This window comes from Leopardus geoffroyi, chromosome A3 (assembly GCF_018350155.1).
Source record: "Leopardus geoffroyi isolate Oge1 chromosome A3, O.geoffroyi_Oge1_pat1.0, whole genome shotgun sequence".
In the NCBI taxonomy this organism is placed as follows: Eukaryota; Metazoa; Chordata; class Mammalia; order Carnivora; family Felidae; genus Leopardus; species Leopardus geoffroyi.
In genome coordinates, this window is record NC_059336.1 from 120,358,078 (window position 1) to 120,379,147 (window position 21,070).

At 55.3% G+C, this 21,070-nt stretch overlaps 1 protein-coding gene across 3 annotated transcripts in view; it reads left to right on the plus strand.

The window, feature by feature from the left end:
- The window catches only part of DNMT3A (DNA methyltransferase 3 alpha), a 105,645-nt gene that overhangs the window by 21,991 nt on the left and 62,584 nt on the right, over nucleotides 1-21,070 (plus strand). For 2 of the 3 annotated variants that reach the window (XM_045447529.1, XM_045447528.1), the window contains exons 2-3: nucleotides 5,016-5,251; nucleotides 17,435-17,539. In XM_045447529.1, the coding sequence (XP_045303485.1) occupies nucleotides 5,189-5,251; nucleotides 17,435-17,539 (168 nt within the window). In that variant the 5' untranslated portion in view covers nucleotides 5,016-5,188. Of the gene's footprint in view, nucleotides 1-4,101; nucleotides 4,244-5,015; nucleotides 5,252-17,434; nucleotides 17,540-21,070 lie in introns of those variants that run through there. The other variant, XM_045447530.1, reaches the window with a different exon arrangement.

Below are 21,070 nucleotides of genomic sequence, written 5' to 3' on the forward strand. Positions count from 1 at the left end.
TTCCTCTTGTCTGGTTTACTCCCCCTTTTTGGAGCACATCGTCCAGGACAGATACCTGTCAATATCCGATTCCGTTCAGTTCCTGAGTTCAGATGGCAGAGTGGGAACAGGGAGTGACACCCGTAGTCTTGTCGGATTAAAAAGACCGTTCGATGGTCAAGGGCATGGCAATGACAGCAGTCAACAGGCCTGAGGCTTAGGTGACGCTGCTTTGATCCGAACAGTGACCCTCGATGGCTTCACCTGGCCTGTTTCCACCTCAATCCCGGAGATCCCCTTCCCTTGTCTCGTGTGTCTTAGAGGACATCTTCCTGTGTTCCTGAGAAAGGAGCGTCTGGAAAATATATTCTCCTATCACACGTAAATGATGACGAGGCTGCGTAAAGAATTCTAACGGGAGAATTATTTTAAGAATTCCAAAGGTATTGGTCCTTTGTCTTCTTGCTTTCCACATTACCGTTGAGCGATCCGAAGCCATTCTGCTTCCTGGACCTTTATGTGTCACTTTTTCTCCTGGTCTGCAAGATCCTCTCTTGATGTCAGTGTTCTGAGATTTCACAGTGACGTGCCTTGTGGTGGGTCTTTTTCAACCAGGTCACTCATGTCTCGGTTCTGGGAAATTCCCTTGAATTATTTCATTGGTAATTTTCTCCGTTTTTTTTTTTTTTTTTTTTTTCTGTAACTCCTGCTTTTCCGATGAAACTTCCGGACCAGTTCTCAAGCTCTCTTTCCTGTCCTCTCCTATTTCCATTTTTCTCTTTGGAGTAGCTTTGTGTTGAGTTCTGCATCTTCCTGGCATGACTTGTACCTTCGGCAAATCTGTTTTGTTCTCTGAGTGTTCTCTTCGAATCGCGCCACGTTCTTGTCTCATGAACGCGGCGTCTGATCTGGGCCTGAAGTCTAGGTTTTCCAAGTTGTGGTTTGGTTTGGGTTTCTGCGTTCTCGTCTCTGTCTTCCAAGTCAGAGGCTTCCCTCTGATGTCTACTGGTCCATGATGGTCCTTTACAGGATTAAGCACAGGGGACGGACAAGCGGATTAGAAGACCTGTGCATGATGCTGGGGCTTGTTGTGCGGCAGACCCACCTGGTTGACCTAAACAAGCCATTTGGACACCGTTTGGCTTCTGGTGGCAGCATCTATGTCCGCAGGCCTATCCCCTCGGACTAATGAGATTCTCCAGAGAAGGCGAGGGTCGGGCTGCCAGGGTTCTGGGAGCCCAGTGGGGAAAAGCTGGGGGCACTCGACGTCAGCATTTAAAATAATCTTCATCTCCCGGATTTTGATATATTACCTTTGCTCTCAGCTGCACCAGTCAACTCTCTGTGCAGAGACCCCTCTGTTCTGTGCTCTCCAGAGAGTAAACCTTCGGACTCCACGGGGACAGGACCTAGGGCTTTTACTTCTTTTCTTCAGTCTTCTTCATTTTCCCTTGTCCGTCCCCCTCACCCCTGGTCTGGGAGATATCTGGTGCTACTGTCTCAAGTGTCTTTTGAGGATTCTTGTCATAAAGCAGGTCTGATCTGATTTGATTTGAGGTTGATTTGAAATCAGTTTTGTCTGAAATTTGGCAATCACGAAGCTGCTTTCCAGACCCCAAAATGTCGTGGGGGGAGGGGGTGTCTCCTCTCTGTTCGGCCCCAGCCCGTGACTGTACATCTTGAGAAACAAAACAAAAAAAAACTTTTTACCAACTTGGATTTAGACGGTGGTGAAATTTCGTGTGTATATTCAAAATCCCTGTCCTTTTTCCACAGCGGATTTGGAATTGAAGAGTGATAATGGTGACTGTGTAGGTTGTGATACCCAGACATTTTTCTGATGGGATTCCTTAAGCATTTTTTTTTAAATTTTTTTTTTAACGTTTATTTATTTTTGAGACAGAGAGAGACAGAGCATGAATGGGGGAGGGGCAGAGAGAGAGGGAGACACAGAATCGGAAGCAGGCTCCAGGCTCTGAGCCATCAGCCCAGAGCCCGACGCGGGGCTCGAACTCACGGACTGTGAGATCGTGACCCGAGCTGAAGTCGGACGCTTAACCGACTGAGCCACCCAGGCGCCTCTCCTTAAGCATTTTTTAAAGATGTTGCTATACACATTATTTACGGCCACTGTGGACATTTAGAAGTGTAAAGAAGGAAATAAAAGCTGCTTGTCCTTGGTGGTAGGGTTCCTGGCATGGATTTTTCTTTGGTGGTGGTTTTTGTGGCACAGTCCTTGGCACTGGTGAGAAGGAGGCTTCGGCGCCAGGAGCAGCAGAGAGCCGTGCTTGGCGAAGGACCGTCGTCGTGGTGGACACATGCCGCTGGGTTGGGACCGGGGGCCCAGGAGCTGGCCGCTCCTCTCAGCAGGGCTGCTTGAGAGAAGGAAGCTTCCAAGGGCAGGTGGGAAGCGCCGTGTCGAGTCCTGGAGCTTGGCCACCGCCGTGGGCCCCCTGGGCTGTGCGGTGCGTGGCCTGCCTGACCATATGCCGGATGGTTTTAGATGATGCTGGGTGATTCTGAGGAGCACTTTCTGACAGATCTGTTCCATTGAGTAACACAAAGGAACCTACAGACTGACCCAGGTCAGCTGAGTTTGCGGTGAGTTTGTGCGTGCAGCTCAGACACCAGGGGGATATGGGGAGGAAGGGGAGGAGGAAAGAGGTTTCCTTTCCTTTCCGGGGTGTCTGTCCTCAGGGTCAATGCCTTGTGATGTTCCGCTTTTCCCTCCTACTTCCTACGCTTTTCAATGGCAACCAGAGGTTCTCTGAAAGTGTTTTTTTGTTTTTTTTTTTTCTTGCAGAAGCTCCCTGGGTGTTTCTGGGCCTCAGGGCAGTGTTGAGACAAACATCTGGTGGAGGGTTATCTGCCTCTTACTTACTTTGTGCCTGGGTCTTCACCGACTCCATTCTGGGGCTCTGGGGCTCCTGAAGTTGTCCCAGCCTTGTCTGCGTCTCCCCTTTGCCCTTGGAGCCTCCAGTAGCTTGGCCGGGAGGGGCTAGAAGACCCCTTGTAGATAACGGAGTCTACCTCGACCATTTCACGGTTGAGGAAACTAAGGGTGGGAAGCCCGAGTCAGGACTAGAACCCACATCTGCTGACTCTGGGTTCAATATTCTTTCCAACCAGATAACTCCCTTATCCTTTTGAAGGTTTTGATGTGGTTGGGGGGGAGGGGTGGTGGGAAGGCCATTGGGCATGTTTGTGCTAACAAACGGGGTGTGGGTTTGAGGGGGAATGACTGGCTGATAATGGAGGGAAGCTTTATGGAGCTCTGGGTTGGACCAGTTCTCTAATGGGCTCTCAAGAGTTGTTTCTGTGGGGTGGTATAAGCTGGGGGACAAAGCTTCACAGACAGCCCCCCCCCCCAGAGCTTTAGTGAGAGAGATCTGGATTCAAGTTTCTGCTTTGACTCTAGAATATGGACAAATCCTAACCTCTTTGAACATTAGGTTCCACTGTAAACGTGGGATAGTAATAGTACTAGAAGCTCCCCGAAGGAAGGAAGGAAGGAAGGAAGGAAGGAAGGAAGGAAGGAAGGAAGGCAGGCCAGCGTGTCACGTGCTTAGCACCGTGTCTGAAACTTAAAGCAATACTCCTCCTGCTGTCTGTGCACTCGTGCATTTGGGCAGCAAACATTCATGGGGCTCGTACTGTGCCGAGCTTACGTGTCTGCATAGCACCTGGGGTTTCCTTCGGGTTCACCTGTGGGGGCTTGGAGCACCTACAGCCCACTGGGGTCTGAACTTACAGCCCCTCCTGTGCTGGCCCTAAGGAGGCTCCTCCCAGCCCCAGCCTGTCCCAACACACCCTGGGCAGAACCCACCTTCCAGCCGCCGCCGTCCCTGGGGGAGGGGCCGCGCCCGTGGGAGACCCAAGCCTGTGCTTTCTCCAGTGCCTGGTTTTCCAGGGAGCCTTGGCTGGAGGGGGATGGGAGAAGGAGCCCGAGAGGGAGGGGAAGCCCGGGAAGCAGAACGGGAACTGGAAGGGGAAGGGTGTGGGTGGGCCCAGATCCAGCTGCCTCCCACTTTCCTTCTCCTGCCAATCCCCTCCCCGAGGGCGGGTGCACTGGAGGCAGGGGCTTGGCCCGGGTTTCCTCCTGGGGGGTGGGGAGCCCAGAACTCAGTGTCTCCGAGCAAAGGGGGTTGAATCCGCAACACCCCCACCCCGAGCAGAGGCCTGCGGCGGGGGGCTTTGTGATTTCACTGGCTTGAGGCCCGCACCTGAAGCAGGGAAGATGAAAAAGCCCCTAAAATCAAGCAGGGTGGGTGCAGAGGGCCCCCTCAAGCCCACCAGGTTCCCCAGGCAAATGGTGCCGATTCGTGGGGCTCGAGTGGGGGTGGGGGGGAAGCAGCCTCCCGTCAGCCGTCACCGTGGCCTTGGCTTCGGCCTCTCCCCACCGGGGCGCCCTCCAGACTGCACTGCAAACCTAGGCCTTCAGCCTGGCCGCAGCCCGAGTTCAACCTCAGCTCTCTCTGGGCCCAGGCGCTGGTCCTAAAGTGAGCTGACATTCATTTCACATCCTGTGACTGCAGCTCACTTCCTCCACGTGGTGGGAGCGGTGTGGGGGCGGGGGCGTGAGGGGAGGACAGATTAGAAGGAAAATGTAGCGGGGCTGGGGACCTCTGGGATTTCCCAGGGGGTGGCTGGGTGGGAGGGAGGGTGCGGGAAGCTTTCAAAGGAGAGAACAGACGTGAATGAAGAAAAGGGAGGAGGCAGGAGGCAGTTAGAAGTCCCAGAAGTGGTGCCCACTGCGCCCCAGCAACGCGGAGGCTCCGGGGAGACTGTTGCCGCCTCGCAGGCAGGAGGTGGCCCTGGGGGAAGCCAGGCAGTACCCTGCCAGCTGAGTCGGCCTCGGTTTCCCCTGCTCTCTGGGGTGCTAGTTTGGCCGGAGCTGCTGGTGAGCCTGGGAAGAGGAGTGAGGTCGGAGGAACAGGCCTCACAGGCCCCAGGGCTGAGGTGTGTGTGGGGGGGTCAGGTGGGGCCTGGGTTGGGGGTGCCCTGCCCTGCTGACCCCTCTTGTCTTTCCCCCACAGGTGGAGCCACTGGAAGCCCACACCGCAGGCAGCGGGAGTCTCCCTCAGCACCGGGATCTATGTCTAAGTTCTAACTCTTGCTTACAAAGACCACGATAATTCCTTCCCCAAAGCCCAGCAGCCCCCCAGCCCCGCGCAGCCCCAGCCTGCCTCCCACCGCCCAGCTGCCCGCAATGCCCTCCAGCGGCCCCGGGGACACCAGCAGCTCCGCTCCGGAGCGGGAGGAGGACCGCAAGGTGAGCGGCTGGCTCTGCCCAGGACCCCCTGGGACCCCAAACTCAGGGAAGGGGAGGGCCCGTCCCCAAGCAGTGACAGCTCTGGTGTGCTGAGCGCTGGACCGCGCAGCTCAGCCTTCGTGCTGGGCGGTGGAGGGGGGTGATGTCCCCCTTCGGGTGATGGCTGGTGGTACGGTGGGAATTTGAACCACGTGATCAGGCTCCAGGACCCAGGCTTTTCACCTTCCTGGTGTCTGAGCAGAGGCTCAAGCCCTGGGTCTGTACAGTGTTGGCAGTCGGCCTTGCAGCGTGTCCCCAAACCCAGATTCCTTTCTGGATTGGCCTCCTACGAGCCCTGTGTCCTCGGGTTGGTCACTTTACCTGTCTTAGCTGCCTCTGCTTCCCCAGGGTATTCGGTAGCTTCTGGGAGGCCAAAGACAAGTTCAGGGAGGTTGGTAGATGTGAGGCCGCGTGAGGGCTCCCCCTCCCACACAGGGTGACACCAGTCATCCTGGAGATGGTGATTTCCTGCCCCTCACCCCCACCCCGGGCTCTGAGTGAGTGTCACTTCTGACCATGGAGCTAATGACCTCCTTGTTTTCAGAGCCCCATGAGAGGTGACCTCATCACCCTCTGCTGAACTCCAGGATGAGCCTAAATCAGAGGAGATCCCAGTAGACCAGTAGGGATCCCTGCTGGGTCCCCACAGGCTGCCTTGGAACCTCACCAAGCCGTGTCCACCTGTAGGCAAAGCCACCCTGAACCCCCAACGTTGGGATTCTGTGTTCCCCCTCTGTCAGTGAAATGGTAAACCCCACCACCACCTTTCTGGGGAAGCTGTGCCAGCCACGGGCCTTTCTGGGGTGTCCTATCTGCCGTGCCCTGGTCCCCACAGTCTCCTCTGCCTGCTCCCCTTTTCCTGAGCAAGGAGCGAGGGGTGGTGATGCTTGGTTGGGGGTTATAGTTTGTCCTTCTGGAACTACAGTGGACACCTGGCACCGGGCATGGTCCTCCCCTCCCCCCCAGCACTCTGAGGAGTGTCCCCTCTGCTTGGCCACCGTCAGGGGCGGCCCTGAGACCCGCTCACTGCTTATCCTCCCCCATGCGTGCTCAGCTCCTTCCTGGGTTTGCTCATTCTTAGAGCCTGTTTCGGTTTTCTGAGTGGTTTCCATCCATGTGGTTCTTGGAAGCAGCCCTTGAAACAGGTGGGGCAAGGGCAGATGGCCCTAGTTTACAGGTGAGGACGCTGAGCCCAGATACTCAGTGGTGGGTCCAGATGAGAGCCTGGTGGGTCAGAACCTTTCCCGCTGCCCCGCCTGCGTCAGTCCTCGTGCGGACACACGCACAGGTGTGCGCACAAAGCGCAGGCACCTGCCTTCCCAGCCTGGAATCCGGCAGAATGCCCCGGTTGGGGCGTATACGCAGCAAACTGGGGAGAAAGTGCTTGCCGTGGCCCACTGAGCCAGGCTTTCTAGGCGCTACCGGTCCCCTTCTCTCTGACCCCCACAGAAAATAACAGGTAGTCCAGGTTATCCCGTGGGCCTTCTGGGCCACTCCTATCTCGGGTGGTGGTAGACCTACACCCTGCCACCACGGAGTCAGGGCCACCTGCAGCTGGCCACCTGTGCTCTTGAGTGGAGGCTATGGGTAATTCCCTTCCCTCCACCAGCTCTGCTTTGCTCCTCTGTTGGATTAGGTGACCCTGACCTCCCGACGTGGCCTGATGCCCTGACTGGTGCTGACACAGCTCCAGTCCATACACTGGCAGGTGGGGAAGGGCGGGGGGACACTCAGGCCGGACTCCTCTTGTTACTGAACTGTGCCACCCTGGATAGCAGAGGCCCTGGCTCCCTTGCATGGAAAGTAGCAGATCAGGCTCCCTGTGATGACAGTTCAAGATCGAGAAAGAGCACTGGACAGAGTCAGAAGTCCCCGGGCCCGGGCCTGAGTACGCCACTTCCTGGAGATGTGACTTCAGGCCATCCGGGCTTGCATTTGCTCAGCTGTGAAGTGGGGATCATGACTCTGGCTGTGCCTGTTTTACAGGGTGGTTGTGGAAGTCAGATGAGGTCACGGGCATGGAAATGCCCTGCAAACAGCAAAGTCTGGTCCAATTATGAGGGATTACGATTGCTATTATTATCTACCCATAGTAACTGTTCTGGCTCACGCGGCAACAAACACACACCCAAGCCCCAGATCCTGGTGCTGATAGAGCGGCCGATAGACGGGGGCTGGGGCATGGCGGGCGCTCCTCCCCAGCTGCCCACGCCCACAGCGCGCATGCCGGCTCACCTGGCACACCTCCCTGGCACCTCTGGGCTGGCTCCCACAGCTCCAGGGAGCCACCGGGGAGGGCGGGTAGAGACACAGCCGCCCACGCTGGCCCAAGAAAGCCAGGCCTGGGGCAGAAGTGCCCTGTCTGCAGAGGGGGAAGATGGGCTTGGGCTGCGGCCCAAGGAGCCTGGCAGAGTTGCCTGGGGCACCTGGCACAAAGGAACTGTTTGGTGAGCCAGAGGGAAGGGGTGTGGCCACGCACTGGCCCCTGCTCCACTGGGCCCCACGCCCCTTCCAGCCTCCTTCCCGGCCACGCCTCCACGCACCTTCCACTTGGGTACTTCCTGGAGCTGCCAGGCCTCTGTTTCTGCGGTTTCCTCTGCCCGGTGTGCCTGCTCCCTAATCTTCACTGCTCCTCTCTGATCAAAGCCCTTGCTTCCTTCTGTCGGCCTTGAATTACAGTTTGAAATGGACACGCAGTTCTCAAAACGTGACCCCCTAAACCGGCAGCCCCAGTGGCCCCTGGAAAGGTTAGAAATGCAAATCAGAAACTCTGGGGCAGGGGCCCAGCAATCTGTTTTAACTGGCTCTCTAGGGCATCTAGGAAGTACTGGTGTGGATGATATCCAGGGGGAGGGGAGGGCAGGGCCTGACAGGCCTAGAGTAGATGCTCAGGAAATACAGAGCGGATAGCAGAGAAAGGGAAATGAGAGGGGTAAGACCCTCCCACAGAACAGCAGCCTGGGGCCTGGGTCGAGCAGGCTGGGTGCAGTGGTGGCTGAGGCAGGGTGCGTATGGCTGGGAGTGCATAGAGGGGTCTGCCCAGCACCTCTTCTCCCTGTGGCCTCCCCTACCTTGCCATCCGTATGTTAAGTGGGGAGGCTGGGACAATGCAGATTTGGGGGGGGGTAGAGCTCTGGGGTTCTCTCCAGGGTGGGTCAGCTGGGTAGATGTAGCCACATGGAGGGAGGGGGAACTGGCCTTATGGGAGATGTGTGTGGGGCGGGGGGCGCGTCCAACAGCAGGGAGGCCCGGAGCCAGGGTCCTGGCTTGCGGAGGAGCATGGAGGTGGGGTGTCAGGCCCTGCATGGAGGGGAGGGGAGGGGCAGAGGGAGCAGGAAGGGGCTGGAAAGGCCTCCTCAGTTCCCCAAATATGAATCAGCGCCTGGCCACGAGTCCAAGCCCCAGGCTGGGCCCCCGATCACGCCGCTCCCCTCTTTCTTTCCTCTGGCCTCAGAAACACAACAGCCAAGATGCACTGAGTGCTATCTGCCAGGTGCTACTTTAAGCTCTGTGCTTTGCATGATCTTATTTCATTCTGACCATTGCTCCATAAGATAGGCTGTATTCTTTTCACCCTCCATCTTATTAACGACTAAATGGGTGTTTGGAGAGGTGCGGTCACTTGCCTAAGGTTACACAGCTCGTCAGTGGCTAGCAAGTGGGCTTGGAACCCAGGCAGACTGTGCTCTTGGCTGCTGACCACCAGGCTGCCTCCTGCATGAAGAGGTAGAATGAGTGGTGCCTCCAGGGTCCTGCCCATATTGCTTCTGCTGCAGGGGCCAGGATATTTATCTAGACTGGAAGTCGGGACAGCCAGGGAATGCCTTACTCCTCGCGACAGCGCTCTTGCCCCAGGGTGGGTGTTGGGGGCACTTCATCTCCAGTAAGAATTCACACACAAGTCTAGTGGGCACGATTGTGGGTATGTGCGTGCGCACACACACAGACACTCTAGACACACGCTGGTCAATGAAGACAGGGCTGTGGACACCCTACTTCTTACCATGCCTCCTTCCCTGCCTGTCTGCCTCCCTCCTGCACCCATTCTCTTTCCTTCTCTTCCTCTCTTTCTTTCCAGGTACCTCTCCAGGCATCTAGCACATAGTAGGGCTCCATAAGTCTGTCAGATGAACTAAATAAACATTCCTGTAAAGGAATGGGGATAGGAAGGTACGAGCCATGCCTACCATCTGGTGGGGGGGAGAAGCTGAGTGGAAGAAGCAACAGCAGTGGATGCATATTTATGCTGGGGGAGCACAGTGAGTGTGCCCGTGTGCGTGTGTGTCCACCACTGTGGCCGGGGCTCCCTCCTCCAACCCAAAGGCCTGGCAAGTGCCGACTTCCCTTGGGCACTGACTACTTCCTGCATTCTGGTACACAAACTCAAGGGCACCCTGGGTAGGCTTCCCCTAGCTCCCCTCTCCGTTGTTCTTGCTGGTCTACAGGTCTGTTGCCCACTCTGGGCACGCTCTGCCTTTATCACACTCAGATGCCCACACATCAATGCTTAGGGCTGGCTCTTTGCTTTATAATAGTCACTATAGGGGTTGTTTAAATAGCATCCCTCTTAGTTCATGCAGACGGTAACAGAAAAGGTAAGAACACAGCTACGACTAAGAGCACATCCGTTTGTAGTTCAGTGGAGTCGATTAGATGCTTGGTCACATAGAGTGGACGTGTGACGTAAACAGTCCACCCCTGAGCCGACTGGGACCCATGTTTTAGGTCCTCTAAAATTCTTTACGTTAGATATGACAGGCGTACCTTGGAGATATCGCACGTTCCTTTCCAGATCCGCAGGGCAAAGTGAATACTGCAATAAAGCAAGTCAAATGAACTTTTTGATTTCCCAGTGCCTAAAAGTTACGCTTGGGCTATACCGTAGTCTATCAAGAGTGCAATAACGTGTCTAAAAAATGTACAGACCTTAATTTTGAAACATCGCTAAAAATGCTAACCATCATCTGAGCTTTCAGCAAGTCGTAATCACTGATCACCATAACAAATAGAATGAAAATTTTTGAAAAATTGCAAGAGTTACTAAAACGTGGCACCAAGTGAGCAAATGCTGTCAGAAAAATGGTGCCGGTAGACGTGCTTGACACGGGGTTGCCACAAACCTTCAATTCATAAAACACGTGCTATCTGTGAGGCACCGTAAAAGGAGGTAGGCAGGTCAAGTTTAGGTAACCTGCAGTCACTACAGTCTTGAGAAGGTGTCACTCGGACTCTGGAGACAGACCTGTGTTTGCGTCTGGAATGTGCCGTGTGACTCAGCGGCATGGCCTCTGAGCGGGGAAAAGAGAGGTTTACGTGGTGTGTTTTTAACACAGGGACCCGACGTGTTAAGTTAGTCTTATGACTTATTTTGGATAAATAGCTAGCTTGCTCTCTACCTACCTACCTACCCACCCATGTATTTATCTACCTGCCTATCCACACACTGGTGGGGTAGGTGCAATGTAGCCCCAAGGATCTCAGGAGCTTGGGGTGACAGGGTGGAAAACGCAGGCAGGGTGTGGTGTGGGTTGATAGTCCACTGAGAACCTGGCATGTGGAAGGAAGGTTATTCCTGGGTCCTCAAAAACAGGCCTGAGGTCCCTCTTCCCTTCATGCATTGAATAGAAGTGACACTGAGGCAAGAGACAGGGAGCCCCAACTCCTGACGGGAAGGGCTGTGGCTACCTTCAGAAGCTCAGGTGAAGTTCCCCAGGTCCCTCATGGCTTAAATGGTCAGGCTGGGGATGGAGCCCCTCCCTGCCAAGAAGCACGTCCCACAGGGCCTGGGTGGGAACAGCCGAGCTCGGCTTTGCAGAGGAGAAGGGCAGACTGGAGTGGGTATTCCAGGACGTTCGGGAAATGGGGACGATGCCCTTCCTTTCTGGCACCTGGGCCTGGTCGTGCCCTGCAGAGAGCTGTGGGGCAATGAGGGATATTGCTTGTGATCATCCCACTTAATGTCTGCACGCTGTGGTAGGGCACGTAAAGGAGCTTCCTTGGCTTGGCAATTAACTCACTCAATCCCACAACAACCCAGGGGGCATCTCCTCTCGTCACCCCCGTTTTAGAGAGAAGGAATGGAGGCATAGGGAGGCTAAGAAACTTGGCAAAGGGTCACGTGGCTGTGGAGTAGTTTTACCCGGATTCTCTCCCTCTATAAATCGAGAAAAATCATGCCCCACGTAGCGTTCTAATGCCTCCGGAAAGGGGGTGCCTGGTGGGGTGGGGATGAGGTGGAGCGCCATGTTGAGCTTGGGTGGGCTTGGGGTCCACGGAAGGGACACTGTGCTGAGGTGCTTTTTTATTTATGTGTTGTCTCTCTCTCTAAACTGAGTGCTCTATTTGCTTATCTTTGTATCCAGCACACAATAGGTGCCGGATAAATATTTTTTGAGCACGCCCATTAGCCTGGCCTCGCGTTGGCCTTGAGGCCACGGAGGTTAACCTGCCGGGCTGCAGTGTATTGGGTATGCTTAGTGGAGTCTCCATTCCAGCAGGCAGTGAGGCCCCATCATGGCACACAGCTTGTCGGGGAGGGCTGCACCCTGGCAGGAGGGCCTGGGAAACCCCAGGCACCACCACTTTGAACCATTTGGGGTTTCCAAATGGCATTTATGGGGCACTGGAGCTGTGGGAACCCCTCGGGGGCATGGCCTTTTGGGAGGGATGGGGCCTTCCTCAGTATGTATAATATGAAGCAGACCGAGGGGGCAGTGAATACTTGTTGAATACCGATGAATAATTGGAACAGAGGACTGATAGTTTGGGAGGTGACTGAGATTGTTAAAAGCAGGGGACTTTGGGGGGTATGTGCAGCCATTCCTGGTGCCACCGCGTGGCCACTCACGCTGCAGCCTCGTCCTCCCCGCCCGTCCTCCGGCAGCGTGCCCTGCCACCCACCTGTCTGTGGGCCCAGCCTGGGCGTGTGGCACCTGTGAGCACATGTGCGCAGTGTGGTGTGCAGGGTCCTGTGGCTGTCACTCTGCAGAGCTGGGACTCGGGCCGCCCAGAACGGGGCTGGGCCTGGCGGAGAGGCCAATCGGTTCCATTGAATTCCACGATCACAGACGGCCCCTGGAGGCCAGCCGGCCAGCTGGCCAAGGCTGTACGTGCCTCTTGTCCCAAAGGGTCTGGGCAAGTGGCTGGCTAGATCTGTCAAGTTCATCCCCTCAACTCAAACACCAACTTGAGACATCTGCTCAACGGATGCTGGGTTGGTAGCATCCTCTGTACGCTCTGGACGGAGCACGTACATCTTGCCAGCGGTCTCTGGGTGGGACATAGATCTCTTTAGGGGAGGGGTCCTGTGTCTAGGCGTGAGCCTCCTGAGACAGCTGTGTGGATACGCACATGTGAATGCCGGTGTGTGCCTTTACCTTGGATCGCCTGCACGCTCACGGTTTCCCTGTGACGCACACGGTGACACACGTCAGCAGCACGTGGCGTCGTAGGGTGTAATGACACGTGGCAGTGGAAAGACCCATGAGCTGGGCGTCGAAAGATTGAAATTTTGGTTCTAAAGACCTTTTTTCCTGGCTCCCTGATCTCTGTAAGTTAGATAACCTCTCTGAGCTTCAGATTTCCCGCCTGTGTAATGGAAAAAAAAAAAATAATAATAATAATGCCGGCTCTGCTTTCTGTAAAGCAGAAGAATAAAATGAAATAATGTATGTGAAAATGCTCTGTTAATTACCACCTACTGTACAACTGCAAGAGATTATTATCGTCATAGCCCAGCTCATCAGAATGAGAAGTTGTATGTGGCTTAAAATAATCCATCCAGTGAGCTGGGTTAAAATCTAGGTCAAATCATAGCCTCAGAAGTTTAGAAAGGCTGATGGTAACTACCTAACCTAACAGGCCACCAAATGTGAAGGTGCTTTGAGAGCTGTAAAGAGTTACATAAATGTAAAGTGACATGACTCTGTGTAAGCCTAGAAAGTACACGTTAGTCATCCTGTTTCCTGATTTGAAATCATAAAGCTCAGGGCAGCACCGGAGCCTCATGCACAGTTATCTTCACGTAACTGTAGGTTTGTAGATTTGCATGTGTGCCTCTCTCGGTGTGTATGGAGTCACCTACTGAGAGTACCTACTATGTGACAGTCACTCATCAAGTGCTTTTGAGTGCCTGCCTCATGCTAGGCGCATCGGTCTTGGCTTTGGGGATGCCAAGGTGGATAAGACATAGTCCCTTCCCCCAAGGCCCTCACAGCCCATCCAGGACAATTGCTGGCCATTGCAGTGCTGGGTATTTGGTGCCATGGGGAGAAAGGACCTATGGACTCCGTCAGAGGAAGGGACCAAGAGGAAGGAAATCCAGGAAATTAGGTTGGAAAAGGAAGGATTTGCTGGTCAACCTGAGGGGGAGGTAGTCAGGGCAGAAGGAATGGTCTATGCCACGGCGCTGGGGAAGGAAGCAGCCCACTTTTGCAGCTGGTGCAGTCTGTTTACGGTGAGTGGGAGGAAGGCGGTGGGGAGGGGAGACCAAGGTGGCTGGCCAGATCCTGGGGGACTTCCTTCACACGGGCTAAGGAGCTTGGTTGGATCCTGCAGGCCCCTGGGAGCCCCCTCAGCAAGGGCTTAAGCTCTGCAGAGTGACATAATCAGCTTTGCGTTTTGGAAAGATCAGAGAGCCGGTGTTCCTGAGTATCCCACTGCAGTGGTACCAGCCAGATGCTGGGCTTGGTCTGTAGCAGTGAGTGATGGCTGCAAATGCAGGGCACTGGGTTCTGCCTGGGGGTGGGGAGGGAGGGGGGAAGGGGAAGAGGGAGGGATGCACTTTCATGAATAGTTCTGGTCAGGACGTGTAGAGCGGGAGTTAGTAGTTCTTCAGTGACTCTCATGTGTCAGCTCTTGATATATTAACTCATTCAATTGTCACGGCCTCGCTGTAAGGTAGATATTATCAGCCTCGTTTCATTGTGAGCAGAGAGAGACTCAGGTTAGATGGCTTGAAGTTACTAGTGACTCAAGAGCAGGACGGAAAGGCCAGCTCATCCCTGCCCTCTCCAAATCCCACCCAACTAGAATTTCTGTCCCCTTCCTGTCAACCCCCACTGTAGGGATTGACTAATTCAGTCCCCTTAGTTGAGTTGACAGATGAGGAAACCAACCTGGGCTCATGTCTGTTCCTGCTACATTTGTTACTGTTTTCCAGCTGCTCCAAGTCACTGGGGATCAGATTCTTCCCTTTCAGAGTATTAGTGATGCTGCCTAATCAGGGCTGCTTACAGATTTGATAAGCATATTTTACATTCCTTTGCTCAACCCATCAGCAAAGATATTGAATGAAGCCAGCTCCGTGACAGATGCGAGAATGGACCTCTTGATACGCCTCCTTGAGGGGCACAGCCCTGAGCCATCTGTTCTCCTTCTCTGTGTGTCATCCCCCTGACTGTGTGTGTGGACTCAGGCAGGTCCCGAGTTGGAGGCCTTACCGCCCTTCTCCTTGCCCTGTGACATCACTACGTCACGGAAGAATGATGCGTTGGCCCCAAATAACATGCTTTTTACAAAGCCGTACTTAAGGGTCTGATGGGAAGGGCATGGGCCAGTTGTTACGCGGACCTGAGTTCGAGTCCCGACCCGGGCTCTTGGGGAGATTGGGTTTCTTCATGCACAACCCAGGGGTGAGGCCTGAATGCCAGACTGGGCGTATTGCACTTTGCCCTGCACCTGGGCCAACGTACGGGCTCAGCATGTGGCAGCCTGCCCCGGTGATGTCCACACTCTCAACCTGTCAGGACCTGGTCAGGTGGCATGGCATTCAGGCATCCCACCCCTTCCTCCGGGGGTGTATTGCACTGAGCTGAATTCAACGGGGGGAAGATACGTAGAACATCTCCTATGCGTCAGGCATAGCCAGTGTCACTAAGGGGCCAACTTACAGCAGTCTTCGGGTAGCACAGCAGTTGCCTCTCAGGGGCCCCTGAAGGCTTCTGCACGGGCTGCACCGGCCTCACGGCTCCTGAAATGTCAAGTGTCATTGTTTTTAGGTCATCGCAGTGTGGTGATTGTGGTTCCTTAGTGCCGTTCAGGGGCTCTGAATGACTTTCACTTCTCAGGTTAGTTCAGAGTAAAAGTTAGAAAACCAAATGAATCCCTCTGTAAGAAATGCAGTTTGTTAAAGAAATCATTCGTAGCCCAGAATTTCTGGGCGGTAGGAGTCTTTCCAGACCCCGTGGCCACCCAGCCTGACCCTGATCCACATCGGTGCCTCGTTCTTGCCTGTTGCCTTGTGCATTCCAGTCCCATGGGCCTGGCCGTGAGGAGTGGTCAGAGGCTTGGCTAGGTCTGGCCCAGTGCTTTCCAGGCAACTGCAGGGGCTGAGTAGGCCTCCTGCTGCCAGGGATTATGTAAGCCCCTCCTGTGGGGGGCATGCGGAACACTCACTAAGCGCCGGGCCTGTTCTAGGCTCTGGGAACTCAGCAGCGGACAAAACAGACAAGGGGACAAAACATTGGTTCGGTCCTCTGAAAAACTTGAGAAGCAGGCAGAAGGGACACCTTCAGATTCCCCTTTTATGGATGAGCAAAGTGAGGCTCAGAGAAGATGGTACTATAGCTAATGGATAAGCCGGGCTCAGCCCCATTTTGGTTTGTTCTAAGTCCTGCGCCTTTGCATGACTTCACGTTGGCTGTGTTTTGTAAACGCCGGGTTACCTGGTCAGAACGATTAAGATGTTGCCCGGTTAGCAGTGGTGGAGTCAGAACAAAAGCACTGCCTCCGCCTGAAATTCACTGCCGTTCTGTAGATTCGACTGAAACCTTCACAGAGACTAAGCCGCATTGGTGATATTTCCTCTGGGATCCAAGTGATCATTTCTTATACGGGGTATCTGCGAGGTCTCACCAAAGACAGCTCAGAGCCGGAGGGCCGGCCTCCCATGGGGCACGTGCCCCGGCCCCCGCACTCAGGCCTCCCAGAGCCCTCGTGGAACCCTCCCCACCATCTGGCGGGCCACCTCTGTGGCCTTTCTGCTCTCACAGCTTCTCTGCCGTGTCTTCCTAAAAAGAGCCTGTCAAGGGTCTCTGGTCCTGGTGCAAACTCTCTCTTTCCACCCTGGACCCTCCCCTCCCGCCCACAGACAGGCAAACCACAAGCTATTTTGAAATCACAGAAAATGAAAGTTGAGTGGGATGTTGAGGGACATCTTGATTAAATCCACAGGGAACCTGTGCACCTTCCCTTTCTCTTCTGTGGCACCAGCGCGGCTCCGGGTTGGCACCCTCCCCAGGGTGGACTGGGAAGCCATCTTTGGCTCCTGACATCATGGAAGGTTTGAAGAGCTGCCTGAGATCCCTCTGCGGGGTCAGGGTCCCTTTCTCCTTCCCCATCATTGTTTCTGTTTGTGATTAGTCATGCTGGAGCCGGCTGAGTCAGAAGAAACCCGTGGGTGGTTTGTGGCCAGGCTGGAGCAGTGAGGCAGGAGGACTTTCTAGGTTTGTGTCTCTGTGCTCCATGAGACGACAGTGCAGGGCCCGGCTCTGTCAGGTGCTGGGGGAGGTGGCTCACAAGACCAAACTTCTGGTCCAGAGCTCCATGAACGCAGGGCATCGAGATGAACCAAGATGGTGTCCCTGAGATGCTCCTGTGGGGTGACAGGCATGCATGGCAAATGCTTCAGGGCAGATACATCACAGTGACTGTGAAAGTCCTCCATTGTTTGCCACCGTCCCCATGCCAAGTGCTGCCCAGATTTCCAGTCGCCAAATTTACTATTTCGTGTCATGTGATTTTATGCTTTACAGGACAGGTGATTCATGAAATACATAGCTAATTTAACTTTTCTACTTGTGTAAGGTTGGTTTCATATAAATAAATTCCTATCCAGAAATACACTTTTTGTCAGAGCATGTGTTGTGACCCTGTGCTTGAGAAAAACGTGACCGCCAGGAAGGAGAGCGGCACAGCGCTTGGGGCAACGGCGTCTGCCCTGAAGTCTTCCCCAAGGTTTTGCTTAAATGGGACTCTGAGGGGCAGCTTGAGCTTTGCCAGGCAAGAAATGGATGAAGATCATCCCCACCGGGGAGGAACAGCCTGGCATGACCCCGGGAATGTGGCTGTCCGGGTGTGGGTGGGACAGGGGAGGAGGCCTCTTGGATCCAGCCCTGGCTTCACAGGCTGTGTCTGTACCCGCAGGAGGGAGAGGAGCCGGAGGAGGCTCGTGGCAAGGAGGAGCGGCAGGAGCCCAGCACAACCGCACGGAAGGTGGGGCGGCCTGGGCGGAAGCGCAAGCACCCCCTGGTGAGTGTCTGGCATCCCCTCCCCCCCAGCGCGCGCACACACACGCACGCGCACGCACGCACTAAACAGCAGTGACGTGTGTCCTGCGGGGACCAGGGGGCGTTAAGACTCGGCAATGCGGTGCACCCCTGCGGGTGCAGAGCTCACTGACATTCCCTGTCCTTTGAACCCTACCGCCACCCTCACGCTTTCCTGTTTTCTACACTGAACTGGAAACCCCTAGAGACCAGAGGATTTGCGCTGCGAGTCGTGGCAGAGCTGGGACTTTTCTGGAAGGGCAGTGGCAGTAAGGGAGCCTGAAAGGTTCCCCAGGCCAGGCCTGTGGCTTTGACAGCAGGACTTGCTGTTCCCTGGCCAGCCTGCACAGGCCCCTCCCTCCCCATCCACCCCCCGACCCTGGGCTTCAGCCCCACCTGAGGACCCGGAGGAAGGGAACCCAGGTCTGGACGTCTGATCCAAGTGAGTAGGAGAGCTGCAGGCTGATGGGTCCCTTCAGAAGAAATAAGTAGAGGGGCTCCTGGGTGGCTCAGTTGGTTAAGCGTCCGACTTCGGCTCAGGTCATGATCTCGCGGTTCGTGGGTTCGAGCCCCGCATCGGGCTCTGTGCTGACAGCTCGGAGCCTGGAGCCTGTTTCAGATTCTGTGTCTCCCTCTCTCTCTGCCCCTCCCCTGCTCATGCTCTCTCTCTGTCTCTCAAAAAAAAAAAAAAAAAGGAAGAAGGAGAACCTGACGCTGTTTAAGTGTGGGCTACAGGGCCAGTCCCAAGCCCAGGCTTCTGGGGGCCATAACCTCTGAGTCTAGGGAGAGTCCCGGGGTTTGCCCAGGATGAAGAATGCTCCAGAGGGCATGCCCGGGGGGCTCTAAGAGCTGGCCTGCCTATGCCTTAGACTCAGAGGCAGAGCAATAATTATTTGCCAGCACCGAAGACAGCTGGTTCCTTTCTTTCAGTTCCTTCCAGCTGAGAATGGGAGAGTCAGAGCAAGTAGGCAAGGGAGGGCTGGGAGCTCAGATTTGTAACTCAGCCCATCAAGGAAATGTTCTCAGCAGGGCAGGGTTTTCTCCCTTGGGGGAGAGAGTTGGGGTGAATGGTGGCCGTGGTGAAAAGGACAGCAGAGGGAGGGAGGCCTGCACCAGGGGGAGGGGAGGTTCTTAGAGCCAGGAGGTTTGGGCACCTGTGGGTACCAAAGCGCACACTGCCAATTCTGTTTGGAGATGGGGGGGGGGGGCAGAAGTTAAGTCGTTTAATTGGTAAGTAATTTTAAGTATTTTAATATTAAAGCAAACATGGATATTTTATGGCCTGTGATGAAAAATTCACATGAAGTTGAAAGATAAAACAGGGGACTTCAAAGGAATTTCCAGCTTGCAGCAGACTCCAGGCTGTACTCCCAGATTCCCAGGTTGCCCCTCCACTCTCCTTCCCCATGGGCATCTGGGAGAAGGTGGAGGGCCCCAGTGCAGGCTGGAGGGAGGGGGCGGGGAGCCAGGCTGAGTCAGAGCCCACCAGTTATTCCTCACCTGCACATGTGGCCATGATCTGTGGCCGAGAACTCGGCCCCCCCCCCCCATTCAGGCACACCTGGGACAAGAATTACCACCTCTAGCAAATAAAGACCTGGCAGCCCTTTGCTCATCCTTGTGAGTCCCCGGGACCAGAGGGAGGGCATATCACTGAGAGGGCAGGTGAGGCCCCGGGAGAGAAAGTGCAAGGCAGTCAGGGGCAGGTTTGTGGAAATGTGTCCAGAGGTGGACGAATGCGAGGGAGGAGGGGCAGGGCCAAGTGGGTGAAGGGTCAGTGGGTCGTATGCCCTCCCCATCCCTGCCTGGAACAGGGGCTAGTGTGGAAGGAAAGGCACTGTCTTTAGACTATAACAGACCCGGGTTTAAATCCTGGCTCCACCACTGACCACCCGTGTGACCTTGAAGAAGTCACCGCTTCCCCCTTGGAAAAATAGAGATGATAAGGATGCACTCCTCCTAGATGCCTGTGGGAGTTAAATTGGTACAAGCACTGGAGAGCCAGGGCTTAGCAAAGGTCGGTCTTCCCTTGCCCGGCCAAACCTTTCCTCTTTAGGAGGCTACAGCAACCTCAGTTTAATAGAAGAAACAGATTTACTGCTTACCAGCTGTGTGACCTTGAGCAAGTTACTGAACTTCTCTGAACTTCTGCTGCTCCATCGGGAAAACTTAACCGCCAGGAACACTTGTCCTGTCCACCTCCAGGGATGCTTTGCAAACAGCCAAGTGGATCCAAAAGGGCAGGGCAGGCAGTGTAATAAACCTGCTCCTGTGCGGGGGTCCGTGGGGCCGGGGTCTACCAGATCTTTCGGGTGGGAGCCAAGCGTTGGCCTCTCGGCAGCCCTGGTGAGAGGCGGTGCAGTACTGTGCAGGTCACAGTCTGCATGTGGCCCAGCCCATGCCCTAGTGGACACCTGCAGCCCCCAGACTCTCAAGAGAGGCCCCAGGATGGGAGAGAGACCATGGGGACGGCAATGCTGACAGGGGGACAGAGGGCTGAGGCAGCTGTTGTGAAAGGGACCCCTTGTACTCTGGGGCAACAGAGAAGAACTGACCCCAGGCAGCAGGCCCCTGGCCCCCGGAGGGAGCCTGTGGGGGGGAAATCGGGGAAGTTTGTGCTGCCACTAGAGGTCGGCTCCCAGGACGGAGCAGGTGCTTGCCCTCCTCGCCTCCCAGCAGAGGAGCAGAGCCAGAGGGCTTCGTGGGGACCCGGTACAGCGGCAGCCCTGGGGACAGACTGACCAGGGAGCTTTGAAGCAGCCGAGCCTGTGTCATCCAGCTAAGCCTGGAAACAGGAGGGAGCCTGGCTCAGATCCCGACAGGTGGCACGGAGGGGGAAGTGCGGGGAAGCTGAGCGTGAGAGCCAGCTGCAGCCGGGGTCTTAATTTGTGCATGTCCCGTGCTGAACAGGGAGGGGTGAGGTACGGCCACTACTGTCCCCGCTCTCGCCTGGCCCCAAGGCTAAGAAATCATTGTCTGCCTTCCCGTGTTGTCCACAAGGCCTGGATCTCTTCCACTCATTCCTGCTCTGGCATCGGCCTCCTGGCTGCACCCTCACCCAGACCAGACCCCAGCTGCCCCCAGTATACTTTATAACCCCTCAGTGACAGATGCTTTAACCCACTGAGCACCTACCAGGGTGAGGAGGCCACACTGATAAAGAAGACATACCTTTCAAGCTAGTGTGTTAGAGAGAGGGGGCCCCGTGCAGTTACACTAAATACTGTCCACGGTACTTTTGTGTTCAAGAATCTTCATTTCTTATGGGACAAGGTCTGGAATGCTCCACCTGGCCCCTCTCTGGAACCTGCTCTCGTGCTCAGCGTCCACTGCTTTTGTCATAGAAACCCTGTCTCCCAGCTGCTCCCTGAGCACACCAGCCACATTTCTCTCACTACCTTGGGGGCTTGGTCACAGCCTGCCCTTCTCTCTCCCGGCCCCACCGTCATAGCCCATCAAAGCCTGTCCTGCAAGGGAAGCCCGCTTCAGCCATCATGACCCTCTCTTCTGAGCT